General features: G+C 38.7%; 1 protein-coding gene across 11 annotated transcripts in view; it reads right to left on the bottom strand.

Moving 5' to 3' along the window:
• Positions 1-16,309, bottom strand: part of LOC129732573 (cytospin-A-like) — a 234,334-nt gene that overhangs the window by 24,008 nt on the left and 194,017 nt on the right. For 7 of the 11 annotated variants that reach the window (XM_055693555.1, XM_055693554.1, XM_055693550.1 and 4 more), the window contains 2 exons: positions 14,557-15,742; positions 14,164-14,299 (listed from right to left, as the gene is read on the bottom strand). In XM_055693555.1, the coding sequence (XP_055549530.1) occupies positions 14,574-15,742 (1,169 nt within the window). In that variant the 3' untranslated portion in view covers positions 14,164-14,299; positions 14,557-14,573. Of the gene's footprint in view, positions 1-767; positions 1,017-1,140; positions 1,290-13,724; positions 13,837-13,908; positions 14,050-14,147; positions 14,300-14,556; positions 15,743-16,309 lie in introns of those variants that run through there. The other 4 variants (XM_055693557.1, XM_055693551.1, XM_055693553.1 and 1 more) reach the window with 4 other exon arrangements.

Raw genomic sequence — 16,309 nt, 5'->3', positions numbered from 1 at the left:
TTTGGTGAGCCAGCCTGATTCGCGGCGAAGTTAAAACTAACGATCCGCATACTTCCATTTCGGATGTCCGGTCTGGGAGTGGATATGTCAGTTTTTTTAAATGTGTCATTTTAATGAAAAAACCAATCCTAGTTTTATATGTTTGATTATATAAGAACAATGCAAAACAAGTTTGCTGCAAAATTTTTATTTCTCACTTTTCGATTTCTTGGTTGAGCAAATCGTGGGCAAAAAATTGCACACAAGACTGGTTTTTTTCAAATATCAAATTTTCAGCTGGTATTTAAACTCCCTGCTTCTGTGATTCATGCTTATGTTCAGTTCAATTTATTTTGACCGGACTTTTCCACACCTCGGAATAACCCAGTCCGTTACCTGGCCCGGACAACTATGTTCTAGTTCGGTCCGAAATAAAACCGGGCATAAACGCCGTTCAGAATATATGTATACCCGGAAAACCAGTTTTTCGGGAATAAGAAAATTCTTACGGGACACCACTAACGCTTATTTGAAAATAGATGAGCTTCTGAATTTTGGTGCTAAAACCTAAAACTTATAAGAACAAGAACCTAAAACTTATAAGAATTTTAATGAAACGGAGTATTGCGGTGTCAGGGGGAATTTTACGCATGGGTTTATTCTCTCCCATTTCCCGACTTGTTCCTTCTCACTAAGTTCCAGGAAAAGGTGTGTGTATGTACGTATGAATGTATGTATATAAAAATATAATCAAATAAAAAAATAAATAACAGAACATAACAACATACTTATATCACCGCAACTGTTTCTTCGAACGTAATCCATCGTCTTATGCGACAGTATCGACGCGGTAACGTGATCATCATTTTGTTGCTTGAATACTTTTCCTGTATGATTGTAGCTGTTACCGATCAATGTGGACACTTTGTTGTTGCAGCTAATATTATTGTTACTGTAATTACTACTATTATTGTTGCTACTGTCATTATTACTGCTGTTTGCGATGATATTTTGAGTTTTAATCAGTAACACGGTATCTAAAAAAGGGGAACAAAGGAAAATAACAATCAACAAAATAAATAATTACAAAAGGGATACCACGAGTAACACAAGAAACATGTTTATTAGTCACGACACACAAAAATAAAAAAGGTTACTCACATGCATGTAAGACTATTGTTCTAATTTTTTTTTCTGTTGTCAGTCCTCTAAACATGTGCATTGTACTATTTTTCCAATTATAAGAATTAGAGCTTGCACACATAGTAATAAATAGTGCTGACGATGACCCGTTTTATCACTAGTAGCATCTTTTAAGTTAGAAAATAAGATTAATTCAGACTAATAGTAGATGCAGGGAAAAACATACTTTTGATTATTCGCACATAATCGAACAGGTGCAAGGATTATTAGTTAGCCCAAACTACCGATTTTTAAAGATTATGAAACAAGAATATACTACTAACTATGCACTGGATTTATCAAAACATTCATGAGTGGAACCAACAGGCTTAAGGTGGAAGTGCGTCGTAGCCATAAATGGCCGACTTCAAGCCACCACGTGGTCAACTTCGAATTTTCAAATGCTTACCACTCGGTAATAGTTAATGCGTCACTTGTGAAAACATATCATCATGTTTGTTATGGTGATAATAACATAAAATAGTGTTTTCATAGATAACGCATTAACTATTACCGAGTCTAGTGACGCTGAAAATTCGTAGTCGACCACGTGGTGGCTTCTACACACTACAACCTTAACAAAATATCTACTGGTTGTTGAATGGTTAATAAAATTTAATAAAGTAAAATTAGATTGACGTTACGATATGAATATTTAGATTGACATTTTGATAGGATTAAAAAAATAAAAAAATTGAAACGGTTTTAATAAACAGGTGTAAAGTGTTTTACACTGCCAATATTGAAATTATTCAAATTTATAATTTTCAAATTTTCAATTTCTCTTTTTATAAATACGTAAAGTTAACAACAATATCGCACGCTAGCATGGAGGCTCATAGCGGTTTCGATCAACTAGATTAGTTGATAGAACTCGTTATCGATATTATTTTTGACACATTTTGCATATTGTTGGATAAGTACAATGATACACCGTGCCCCAGTGCTGAGCAGTGATGGAAACGAAACGAATATGATGCAATCGTCGTTTATTCATCACATGTACATTTCACGAAGTGTACAGGCCGTGGCTAAACTTGAATCCTCTCAACCCATAATGAAATGATGATATGGTGCATAGGTTTCTGGGAGAAAACAAACACATGACTAGACTACATCAGCTCTGAGAAGCGATTCGATCGTTGCGTTTGGCTCTCCATAGGCCGGTAGTTAGGGGAAGGAAGGATAGCAACAGGAGAATATCATGTCGCCTGAACAGCAGCAGAGGTGTGGTGCGGTGAGAGGGAATGTGTGGGGGGAGGGACTACTTCGGCAGCGGTTGAGTTTAAGCGAGAGTAGGAGGGCATACACTGTCATTTTCTTTCTTTTTCTGACAAAAAATCATATTCATGAGTCAAATGAATAAGGATATAACAAGTTCTGATCCCTCTGTGTAACAGAGACGAATAACTTCATATACAGAGTTGTGCACATTGAGAACCATGTGTTGTGTTGTACACTAATGAACAGAAATATATCGTAAAGAGGAAAGCAAAGAGAGTGCACCAGCACCGATACTTTGTTTTTCGCATACTAACGACGATTTCAACCAGAGATGCCAGATGTTTTTGAAAAATGTCTGCGACTGCTCGAAAAACCGGAAAAATGTGCTCGAAATCTAAACAAAATATACCCGTGATCCGAAAAAATTTCGCTCGCGCAGGCAAAAGTCTGTAAAAATCTGCACACATTTTGAGAATATCTGCGCAAATATAAGGAGATTCTGGCAAAAATCTGCAGAAACCGTGGAAAACTGCAAATATCTGCAAATCAATAAATATCTGCACGCGGACTCAAAAAATCTGCGTTTTGCAGACAAATCTGCAAATTTGGTATCCCTGATTTCAACGCATCTTACACTCAAAGAAATCGACACGACATTATAAAGTGTTTTGCACTTGATTTCGCCCTACTGGTCAAAACATATAGAATTCATATGCGAAACACTTTAGAATTTTTTATCGTGCAACACCTTATTTCTAAAAGGAAAACACTTTCAAGTCTCGTGTTATGACATATAGACATAAAGTGTTTGGATTTCGAATCTCAAATGAATGTTTACCGAGCTTCGAATGATTTTCATTCGATTTTAAAATGAACAGTTTTACATAGAAATTATTGCATATAATGCAACCTTTGTTTTATTTATAAAACTTAAAATTTAATTTTATCTATAATAATTCATCATCAAATATAAACTTTACTTCTCTGTTGAAGAAGCCTGTTAAGCAAACAAAAAATTTAATTAATTTGATTGTATTAATCAATGTTTAAGTAAACAAATACTTGCCTCTAGCGTAAAGATGCTTTCATCAGAATCTCTGTGATCTTGTGCTAGAAGAACGAAATAAGATTAGTATTGGATTCTTTTACGTGACATAAAAAACTTACCTTGCAAACATTTACAAATTTAGTCCGGAAAATCGTCGAGCTTCTAAGCCGTATGACACTCGCTGACTTTTCATCTGTCGCCATTTTTCTACTTTTCAGCACAAACGGCACTTCATTTGACACATAAAAACAAAACAAATCAACCGAAAGTGTTTCGCACATGATAATCACTGTGATGAAACAGTGGGGCAGATTCAAGTGCAATTCACTTGAAAGGGATGTTGGAATCATACGTAAATGAAGTGCGGCTCATGGATGTAAGTTGATGTGTGTGACAACTTGAAACGAAAGTGAAAAATGACTGAATTCGATAAAAAAAATTCTTCAAAGAATAATGCGGAGTCATTTTCATATTCAATTGATGAAACACTTGGATGGAGCGTGCGCAGTTTTTTCGGTGTAGGCTCGTTTTATGTGTATTCATTAATCGCTAGAGGTGATTTTTTTCCTTCGCTGGTGCTGAGTCGACATAGGTTCCAGCTCGAAAAAGTCCTCGACCTGATTCGGGAATCGAACCCGATATCACCATCGTATGGATAGAAGCTAGACGACCGACATCACTAATTACGGAGCTACTACTTGTATTATTATGAGGTGTGCTGCCGCGCATAGCATGTCAGTCCCACCTGCATTTTCAGTAAGCCGAGAAAAACGCGTTTTATATGATTTTATAACATTGCTTCTTACGAGATGGGACAATATGTTTGGATGTTTTCCAGCAGTTTTTCAGAACAAAGTTGTTTAGCTCATTCATTGTTACGAAACTATGCATTGCTAGCTACCTTTTATGGGACTGACTTACTATGCGCGGCAGTGTGACTATTAAATATCGAGACAGATGGTGCTACAGAAGAACTAGATATGCGCCCATTCCGAATTACCGACAATTGTTCCGTTTTCTTTAGATTTCAGCGCCTCCCGTGTTTATAGAGAATTCAGTCAAACTGTGTTAATACGTTAAGTACGTTCAAGCTGAGAAAAAAAAAGCGGTGCGTCAATCTTTTCCAATTTTCATTTTTTATGAACGTAGCGTCACAGATATACTAATTTTCATCCTTGTAACGAGCAGTTGTGGGCACCGTTAACCGAAAATTTAATCGCTAAGCCGCTAACCGGAAAATTTAGCTCGATAATCGCTAAACGCTAAACCCACATTAGCGGAGCTTTCGCTAATCGCTAATCGCTAACTTTTTAATATGTAAATAGTCATATCGCTATATTTATTGCTCGTGTTTTGTAAGATTTGGACCACTTTGATCTTTTTTGATTAAACAAACGAAAACAATTTCTTTTTAAAGCTAAGTATTTACAATAAGAAGTTCACGAAACGGTATTCATATTTGATTTTGTAAAAACAAGAATAACAAAAGTTATTTAGCTTGCATTGAAAATAGATACTTTTAGGAATGTTTTCATAAAAATTCAATTATTATCTAAATCGAAAAAGTAGAACCAAAGTTGTCATAATTTCAAGCGCATTGCAATTTACCAGAGTTCTTGATTTTGCCAGTTTTTTACCCATTCTAGGGCAAACCCACATTACCCAAACTGGCAAAAGTAACTTTCGCAGTAAAGTATGTTCATCTTTCGAATAAATTTACGTACGCCATCAGCAATTCACAGTTATTCTAAATATTTCTATTGTCGCTTCTCTACAAAATTTAGCGAAATAGCGATTAGCGTTTCGAAGGCCAAGCGACGCTAACAGTTTCGCTAACCAGCTCAAAAATTAGCGAAATCGCTAAATCGCTAACTGAATTTTAGCGTCGCTACCTAGCGAATTAGCGAATTAGCGGAATAGTGCCCACCACTGGTAACGAGCTGTTATGCTCCAGGTCAAAACTATATGGGCACTAAAAATTAAGAAATTCGCTATAAGTGTCATTCTAGTCATTCTATGATTTTATATTATTGTACAGATATGTTTACATTGGAATATATATATATATATATATATATATATATATATATATATATATATATATATATATATATATATATATATATATATATATATATATATATATATATATATATATATATATATATATATATATATATTAGCGTTTTCCATTCTAGAGATCTCAAAATAAATCTTCCATTTTATGACTTCTTAAGGTAGGTTTCTTGATGCTTAACAACTTTGCCGAAGAGCTAGAATGTCCTTAAATTCTAATGCTGTGCATGTTGAGCATGTCGAATTAAATACTAAAAATCTTTTTTGCTGCCAACGAGTGTATCGGCGCCAGTCAGATTTCTATCAGAATTCACCTCGACAACATGTTGTAGATCCTTCCTGCGGCTAGAATATTGACCTAAATTTGTTTGCTTGATCCAGCTGAGTGTACCGTAAGGCGCCCTAATTCTGCGCGGTTTTTAATTCTGCGCACTTCGTATTAAAATATTAAAAAAATATCAATTAAAAGCAGATTTTCAAAAATGAAGTTTGGAAGTGATTTCCTATATATTAACTGTTAACTTTCTGCTTATGTTTCCTTTCTTACTAAACGGCATCAACATTTTGGTACGAAGTGCGTAGAATTAGGAGCCGCGCAAAATTAGGACGCCTCACGGTACTGATGAAAATCCTACTGACGCCGATATACTGGCAATGTTGGAGGAAAAAATGATTATCAGCATTTAATTCGATATATTCAACTTTGAACACCTACAGCTTTTTTTAGGGACATCCTAGGTCTTCAGCAAAGTTGCTAAGCATCTAAAATATTATACTTTAATGTATGTGTATATATAGTTTTTGTGGCATCAATGAACAAAAATATCCAAAAGCCCTTGTAGCCGCCGAAAGCCGTCGATAGAGCGTATTATCAAATACAGCTTAATAGGTATCGTCTGCGTATGTTAGTTTGCAACCAACACCCAGCAGTAAGGAAACGTCATTGAAGAACAGCGTGAACAGCAAAGGTCCTAAGTTTATACCTTGTGAAACGCCAGAGGTGTTTGAACATTGTGACGAACAACAGGAATTAAACGATTCTGTGCCGAACACGCATCAGTATCGGATGTGTTTGGTGATCGCTCCGATAGAATATAAAACAAAAGACGCGCGAGCAAGTGTTGGCATTGTTTGCCTGGTCGAGTGAAGGTTCAAGGTTTCGCATCGTGGCTGTTTGCTGGTGCGTAAGCCGATTTGGCTGCTAAGTGATTTGTGCTACAGCAGTGGACGAGAATCTCAACACAAAGGAGGAAAAAGAAGAAAGCCAACAGTTGACAGCGAGTTGTGTCGCTGTGATGAGTGATCACACACCCGGCTCGCTGCTGGTGGCTGTTTGAAGCTGCTGTATTGGTGCTGCTGGCTGTAAAGGCTGCAGCTTCGACCGTTCGGACAACCAACCCTGCTGAAAGGAGAAGTAAAGAGGTACGTGTTCTGTCGGCGCTAGTGCGCTAGATTTAGCGCGATGGATGTAGATCCCTCGCCTCCCGTGCCACCATCCCCGAACCCCTCCGACCCTGTCCCTCCTGCCAACCCTTCCTCTGTTAATTCTCCAGTCCCCCCTCGCCCCAGGCTTTACCCGGACGGATCTCAGGGCAGCTTTACTGTTTTCTTTCGGCCAAAAGCAGGACCGAAATCGAAACCGTTAAACATCCTGCAGATTTCGAAAGACCTGACGGAGGGGTACAAGGCCGTGACCGAAATCTCCAGGGTCAGACCCAACAAGCTCCGTGTCGTGGTCAGCGACCTGGAACAGGCCAACGCTATTGCTCGCTCCGAGCTTTTCACACGCGAGTATCGCGTTTATATACCCGCACGAGACGTGGAGATCGACGGTGTCATAACCGATTCGAGTCTGTCGGTCGAGTGTATCTTGGCAAGCGGTTTTGGCTGCTTCAAAAATGCTTTGTGTCACGACGTAAAAATTAAGATCATAGATTGCAAGCAATTGCGGTCTGTGTCTCTTGTCAACGGCACAAAAGTGTACACTCCGACAGACTCGTTTCGTGTTACGTTTGCCGGATCTGCTCTCCCTAGCCACGTCTCGATCGATCGGGTTCATCTGCCTGTGCGATTGTATGTACCCCGTGTTATGAATTGCACCAATTGCAAGCAGCTAGACCACACAGCAGCCTACTGCTGCAATAAGGCACGATGTAGCAAGTGTGGAGAAACTCATGCGGACGATTCTTGCAGTGTTAATGCTGAAAAATGTATTCACTGCGGGGAAAATCAGCATGAGCTCTCCACATGCCCGGTGTACATGCAGCGCAGAGATAAAATCAAGCGGTCACTTAAGGAGCGTTCAAAGCGATCTTACGCTGAGATGCTGAAGAAGACCGTGACCACTTCTACCATAACATCGAACCCCTTTGATCTGTTGTCCTCTGATGAAACCGATTCTGACGATTCACCAGCGGGAACAACTTATGCCAATCCTTGGGCGTCTAGAAAGAGGAAAAATATTTCCTCTCCTAAACTTCCCCGAAAAGGTCCTAAGATTTCCCAAAGTGAAATGAAAGTTACAAACAAACCAAACAGTGCTGCGGAAAAACCGAAGCAAACTCCTTCTGGGCTTGCAAATTTAAAGTCCCAGAAGAAGTTCCCAGCACTGCCAGGAACATCTAAAACCCCAGTTGTTCCTTTTGCACTCCCAGTTGATGAAACAAACTCTGGATTAGTGAAATTTTCTGACATTGTGGACTGGATTTTTGAAACTTTCAATGTACCCGATCCAATTAAAATTTTTCTTACAGCATTCCTCCCAACAGTTAGATCATTTTTGAAGCAGTTGACTGCCCAATGGCCCCTCCTTGCAGCGATTGTATCCTTCGATGCCTAATTCATCTGCGTATACGAAGGATTCTATCTCTGTCTTACAGTGGAATTGTAGAAGTATTTTACCAAAAATGGATTCATTTAAAGTTTTAATAAATAGAAACAAATGCGATGCATTTTCCCTTTGTGAAACTTGGCTTACTTCAAATATTGATCTCAACTTCCATGATTTTAATATTATTCGCCTTGATCGAGACACCCCATATGGAGGAGTACTTTTAGGGATTAAAAAGTGCTATTCTTTCTATCGTATTAACCTCCCTCGATTCCAGGCATCGAAGTTGTCGCATGTCAAATGACAATACAAGGTAAAGAGCTTTGTATTGCCTCAATATATATTCCTCCCAGAGCACAGGTTGGGCAACGGCTGCTCTTTGATTTAATAGAACTTCTTCCCTCGCCACGTTTGATTTTGGGAGACTTCAACTCTCATGGCGTGGCTTGGGGTTCCCCCTACAATGATAACCGCTCCTCTTTAATCTATAACCTTTGCGATGACTTCGACATGACTATTTTGAACAACGGTGAAATGACACGTATCCCGAAACCTCCAGCGCGCCCAAGCGCTTTGGATCTATCCTTATGTTCGACGTCGCTACGGTTGGATTGCACATGGAAGGTAATCCTCGATCCTCACGGTAGCGACCATCTGCCTATTCTTATTTCAATTACTAACGGTTCAACTCGCATGCGACCAATTGACATTCCGTATGACCTCACACGGAATGTCGATTGGAAGTTATACGAGGAAATGATTTCAAAAGCGGTCGAGTCGATTCAACATCACCCACCACTTGAGGAATACAACCTCCTCGCGGGCTTAATCCTCGACGCCGCGTTGCAAGCCCAAACGAAGAAATATCCCGGCGTAACGATCAAAGAGCGGCCTCCAACTCCGTGGTGGGACAAAGAGTGCTCCGATGTCTACACGCAAAGATCCGACGCGTTTTTGGCCTTCCAGAAGGGAGGTATACCCGACGACTATTTACGGTATTCGGAGCTTGATACCAAGCTTAAAAGCCTGGCTAAAGCAAAGAAACGCGGATATTGGCGGTTCGTGAACGAGACGTCGAGGGAGACATCGATGAGCACTCTTTGGAACACAGCCCGAAGAATGCGGAATCGCGTAACGGTCAACGAAAGCGAGGAGTCTTCAAATCGGTGGATATTTGATTTTGCCAGGAAAGTATGTCCGGACTCTGTTCCTGAGCAAAACATTGTTCGCGATGCATCTCCGGGCTACGACGCGATAGAATCACCTTTTACGATGGCAGATTTTTCAGTTGCCCTCCTGTCCTGTAACAATAACGCGCCTGGGTTAGATAGAATCAACTTGTTGAAGAATCTACCCGGCAATGCCAAGAGGCGCTTGTTGAACTTGTTCAATAAGTTCCTGGAGCAAAACATTGTACCGCAGGATTGGAGGCAAGTGAAGGTGATCGCCATCCAAAAACCAAGGAAACCAGCTTCTGATCACAACTCTTATAGGCCGATTGCAATGCTATCCTGTATCCGGAAATTGATGGAAAAAATGATACTCCGTCGTTTAGACCACTGGGTCGAGATACTCAATTTGGCTTCCGCCGTGCCAAAGGGACGAATGATTGTCTTGCGTTGCTTTCAACAGATATTCAGCTGGCGTATGCTCGCAAAGAACAAATGGCGTCTGCGTTCTTGGACATTAAGGGGGCTTTTGATTCCGTTTCTATTGACATTCTTTCGGGTAAACTTCACCGACAAGGATTTTCTCCAATTTTGAACCATTTTTTTGCACAATTTGCTGTCCGAAAAGCACATGCATTTTACGCACGGCGATTTGGCAACTTTTCGCATTAGCTACATGGGTCTTCCCCAGGGCTGATGTTTAAGCCCCCTCCTTTACAACTTTTATGTAAATGACATCGACGAATGTCTGGCAAATTCATGCACGATAAGACAACTTGCAGACGACAGTGTAATCTCTGTTACAGGAGCCAAAGCTGCCGATTTGCAAGGACCATTGCAAGATACCTTGGACAATTTGTCTGCTTGGGCTTAACAGCTAGGTATCGAATTCTCTCCGGAGAAGACTGAGATAGTAGTTTTTTCTAGGAAGCATGAACCTGCTCAGCTTCAAACACAATTAATGGGTAAAACGATTTCTCAGGTTTTGGTACACAAATATCTTGGTGTCTGGTTCGACTCTAAAGGCACCTGGGGTTGTCACGTTAGGTATCTGATGAAAAAATGTCAACAAAGAGTGAATTTTCTTCGTACAATAACCGGACAATGGTGGGGAGCCCACCCAGGAGACCTTATAAGGCTTTACCAAACAACGATATTGTCTGTCATTGAGTACGGGTGTTTCTGCTTCCGCTCCGCAGCAAACACACATTTGATCAAACTGGAGCGAATACAATATCGTTGTTTGCGTATCGCCTTGGGTTGCATGCAGTCGACCCATACGATGAGTTTGGAGGTCTTAGCTGGAGTACTACCATTGAAAAACCGCTTCTGGAGCCTATCTTCTCGCATTCTTATCAAATGTGAGGTCTTGAACCGTCCTGTGATTGAAAATTTTGAAAGGTTAATCGAACTTAATTCTCAAACCCGTTTTATGACATTGTATTTCAATCACATGTCCCATAATATTAACCCTTCTTCGAATATTCCAAATCGTGTCGACTTATCAAATACTTCTGATTCTACTGTGTTTTTCGATACATCCATGATAGAAGAAACTCGTGGAATCCCGGATCATTTACGCGTGCAGCAGATCCCCAAAATTTTTTCCAATAAATATCGAAACATCAACTGCGACAATATGTTCTACACTGACGGATCACTTCTTGATGGGTCCACTGGCTTCGGTATTTTCAATAACAATTTAACCGTCTCCCATAAGCTTGATAATCCTGCTTCTGTTTACGTCGCAGAATTGGCTGCAATTCAGTACACCCTAGGGATTATCGAAAAAATGCCCACGGACCATTTTTTCATCTTTACGGACAGTCTCAGTTCCATTGAGGCTCTCCGATCGATGAAAGATGTTAAGCACTCTCCGTATTTCCTGGGGAGAATACGGGAACATCTGAGTGCTTTATCCGAAAAATCTACTCAGATTACCTTAGCGTGGGTCCCTTCTCACTGCTCGATACCGGGCAATGAGAAAGCGAACTCTTTGGCTAAGGTGGGCGCAACAAACGGTGGAATTTATGAAAGACCAATTGCCTTTAATGAATTTTTCTCATTTGTACGTCAGAATACGATCATCAGTTGGCAAAATGCTTGGACCAGAGGGGAACTGGGAAGGTGGTTACATTCCATAATCCCCAAGGTGTCGACGAACCCGTGGTTCCAGGGGTTGGATGTAGGTCGGGATTTCATTTGCGTGATGTCCCGGCTTATGTCCAATCACTATAGATTTGACGCGCATCTCCGTCGTGTTGGGCTCGGAGAAAGTGGTATCTGTGCCTGTGGTGAAGGTTATCAAGACATAGAGCACGTTGTTTGGTCATGCCCTGTACACCGTGACGCCAGGTCTAAATTAATAGCTTCCCTGCAGGCCGAAGGTAGGCAGTCGGCTGTTCCTGTTCGTGATGTCTTGGCGAGCCGTGACCTATCCTACATGTCCCTTATATACGTTTTCCTGAAATCCATCCACGCCCCAGTTTAGTCCTACCCCCTTCCGCCTGCATCCAGCCTAACGACAAGAACACGTTAAGACCCCGGATCCGGAAACAGAAATTAGACCCGCACGATACTCTCAGGTCCCGAGGGAGACAACCCAATATGCCAGTCCGTAATATCTTGGCCCAGCAGCGGAACATGTGCTTACCTATGGCAATGAAAACCATCATACAGTAAACCAGTGCTTTTAATGCAAAATATTATAGCTTTAAGTTACATTTAGTTTCAGCTCGTAGTCGGCAGCGAGGATAAAAAATTTGCTTTTAGTTATTAAGATACTTTAGAAAGTAAGCTACCAGATATAATTGACGCCGTTAAACATTAAATTGTATTTGTGCCGTGTCAAATAAATTATAGATGAACAAAAAAAAACAGGAATTAATGTATAATCGTAGAACTTTACAACATAAATATGAGCTAAGCCGACCGACAAACCTCTGCGATCAAGCCGTGATTTCTTTTTGATAATATTTTATGGTCAATCCTATTTAACGCTGCCTTCAAATTTGTATAGATTACGTCGGTTTGAGCATATTGTTCCATGTGCGATATACAAGTCGAAGTGAAGTCAAGCATGTTTGTACTTACTGAGCGACCAGACATGAACCATGTTGGTCACTAGAAATATAACTCTTTGTACGTAAGAGCATAAGCGTACTCACGATTATTTCGAAAAATTTAGATGCAGCAGAACGACTAATGATGCCACGGCAGTTCCTGACGTTTCGGCGATCCCCGTTTTTGGTTATCGGGAACATGTAAGAATGTTTTCAAACTGTGGGAAACTTGCCTTGCTCGAAAAATTTGTTGTAAATATGGCAGAGGGGTTTGGCTAAAGCGTGAACACAACGACTTTTTATAACTGCCGGGATTCGGTCGGGTCCTGCAGAGTACGAGTGTTTTAGTTTTCCTGCAGCAGCTTTTATGATGTCAGTAGAGATGTGGTATTAAAGGTATTAAAATTATCTACAATACAATGATAATATAACACGAGTCTTTATTGTTTACATATCTTCTTTATGGTTTAGTAGAAAACAGTAATGATTGCTTTGTTAGGTCAAAGAACTTTAAATTTCGAGATTAGACAGTGTTTCCATATAATTACACTGCAAACATTGCATGAAGTAAAATTGAATGAAAACATTGCCTAATTTCAATTTAAAATTCCATTCTACTGAGACACTCAATAAAAAATTTGTTTCGGTCCTTTGTACATTCATTTAAATAAAATGTTAAGGATAAGCCTATGGTGTGCTGTTTTGTATATAATTGCGTTGAACGTTGTACCGTATCGTACAAACACTTCAGAAAAGAAAACATATATTTGTACAGTGGCTTTTGTATGCATATTCGTCGACTATTCAAAACAAATAGTATATATTTATTATACGTTGCAATTATAGCTTGATCACAAGGTAGTATTCATTTGTTTGAACTTATGTATATACTGATAATAATAACACATTGAATTATATATATTAGTTCGGACTACATCTTTGCTATAGCACATGAGTTGCATAATAAAATATCTTTTTAGCCTAAAAGCCTCTACAGATGGTTAGATCAACCTAATATTGGTTAGATTAAGGATTAAAATACTAGAAGCATGACTATTTTTATCGAAATATTACGATTGCTTTTATATACAAAAAACTACCACGATCAAAATACTAAAGACCTACATGACATGCGGATTATTTCTCGAACTCACCTGTTGAATTGCTTTTCGAATTACTATTTATATTATTTCCAGCTGTTGGCTGTTGTTGTTCACGCAGTGGACTCTTAGCTGTCATTGATGATATTAGAGATGAATGAAATTGCTTTGAAAAAAAAAAAAACACGGAGTAGATATATTAAACAAATGTCATATTGGCAATTTAAAAGTATTTTACCCCAGTATTGTCACTGGCGTTGTGCTGGCTGTTGGTTTTCTGAAAACTGGAGGGCAACAAAGAAGGATTCACTATCGTATCAGCTGGAATGCTATTCACACTGGAACTGGAACTGCATCGAGAATCAGTAGTCACTTTTGCCTGTTGAACAATTACACAAAAACAACGATGTTACCACAAACCAAACATTATTCTCTTGATAATTATATGAATCAAAATTATATTGCACGATGAAATACCTGTTTCGCCGAGTTCTCAATGCTCTCAATAAGACTTTTTACAGACAAGCGTGAGTCCTGCCTCTGGATAGTAGATTTTTGTTGTCGTCGCACAGCCATCTCTTGTTGAACAGTGTTAAATATAGAATGATGGGATTCCGTTGATGCAACTACTGTGAAATACAAGTAAACACTCGTGATATACTATATATATATAAAAAAATGAAACATTATATAAACAATTAATACCCATAGACATAAATTCCTTCTCCCAGAAAATAAAGCTTTCTAAAACAATATGCTAAAGATGAGCAATGTAATAAAATGAGACCATCATTTCAAACGAGAAAATGACCAAACAGCACGGGACTGAAGAAGACAAGCAAAACGAAGACTTTTTCGGCAGCATAGACGCAGAAACTAAACTTACTGCTTTTATTTCTCTCGTCATTGTTTTTTTTTATCAATAACATCGAGCATCGTAACAGATTTATCCGGTTTATTCAATATAAATGAAGTCTTCTTCAATGCTTCTAATTTAGCGTCATCGTAAACATTGACTCTCTGACGATTTCTACAAATCATATCAGTTACATTAGCCGTTGCCTTTTCATTAGACAGGACAAACTCATTGGTTTTTTTATCAATCACATAAACCAGTGTCTTTGCTTTTGTAGTTTTATCAGACATGCTTTCTAGTTCATTTATGCTGCATTTTCGTGGCATGGGTTGTGGTTTCATGTTTACATCAGCTTGTAATCTTTCAGACATGTTTTTTGATACCAAGGGATCTGATTCATCTTTAATATTTAAATTATTCAAACTTGTACTACTAGATCTGGTACAACGAAGCTTTTTAAACTTAGTCAAATTGCTAATTTTGGACATACCATCAATGTCTGGGAGAGTAAGGTCATCAGAACTTTTGGAATAAAAAAGCTGATCAAGATCTTTCTGTGCTTTGGAACTGTTAGGCCGTAGATCTTGAATGCTTTTCGATGCGAATAGCGGCACTGGTCTAATCAACTTATAACTTTGCTGCACCAGATTCTCATTACTTCTGATTATTGAAATTGGTCGAAATGTTGGTTCTGGAGATGAGTTTTCTGATGATTCCGTATAACACAATGGTTCGACTGATAGTATTTCTTCGAAACAGGCCTTGGTAAAACGAGGAGTTAAACTGCGAATGTCTTGTTTCGTTTCATTGGAAAATGCGTTGATCTTTTCTATTTCATACGAACGACAGTTGGATCCGTCTTTGAATTGAGGTACACTTTCATTCGTTTCTTCAACTTCTAAGAAACGAACTGACAGTTTGGGAGGTTTAGACTTTGGAAGCGGTGGTAATATTTCTTTTTCGTTGTTTTTCAGTTTCGGGTTACCTTGAGCATTCTCATTGGCACAGTAACCATTGGTTGTACCTCGTCCACCATCTTTCGACGGAAATGAATTCATCTGATGACGCAACAAGTTGACTTGGCTTGCAAATTCATCAACATTTCGATCGTATACGTCCAGGTTATCGATAGATGAGAAAAGGCTTTTTTTAATATCGTTTAATTTTACTAACTCCTGTGTGATAGATTTCTCCATTTCTAAAAGGTTCATATCAGCTGCGAAAAATCATGCGATTGTGTGAGGTTTACATCATTTTGAATTCATACAATATTTGACACTTCAAAAAATCAGTATTGCTATAGAATAGGCTTAGTTATAGAATAATCACATCAGTTTTCGAAAAAAAGTGCACAATTTTGAATTATTTTGCTAAACAAAGCCCATGTAACAGTTGTATGGATTAAATAAATTGCTTTATTTTTCAAGTTCTAGTAAACGGAACTATTAACCAGACAATATTAGTAAAAACGTGATACTGGTTTACAATGATTGTGAAAATGATATATTGTTGAAAACAAAATAGAAAGACATAGCGTTTAAAAATTTAGAAAATGTTATACCAAATTAAATTCAGTAATTATAAAGCTTCTCCGATGACGATAACAACATAAAAATATTTTTATTCTGGCGAACATAAATAGTTAATATGATACATTTTTTGCCTTTGAAAAACTTTTTCTGGTTTATCTAACAACAAATTAGGATTGAACCAAAAAAATCAGGAAAGTTTCATTAACATTTAACGAGCCCAATAAGTATGTTATCACTGAATCATTTAAAAA

The sequence above is a fragment of the Wyeomyia smithii genome, chromosome 3, assembly GCF_029784165.1.
Source record: "Wyeomyia smithii strain HCP4-BCI-WySm-NY-G18 chromosome 3, ASM2978416v1, whole genome shotgun sequence".
Taxonomy (NCBI): Eukaryota; Metazoa; Arthropoda; class Insecta; order Diptera; family Culicidae; genus Wyeomyia; species Wyeomyia smithii.
The sequence above is the reverse complement of the archived record's forward strand: the minus strand, read 5'-3'. Positions and strand labels throughout refer to the sequence as shown.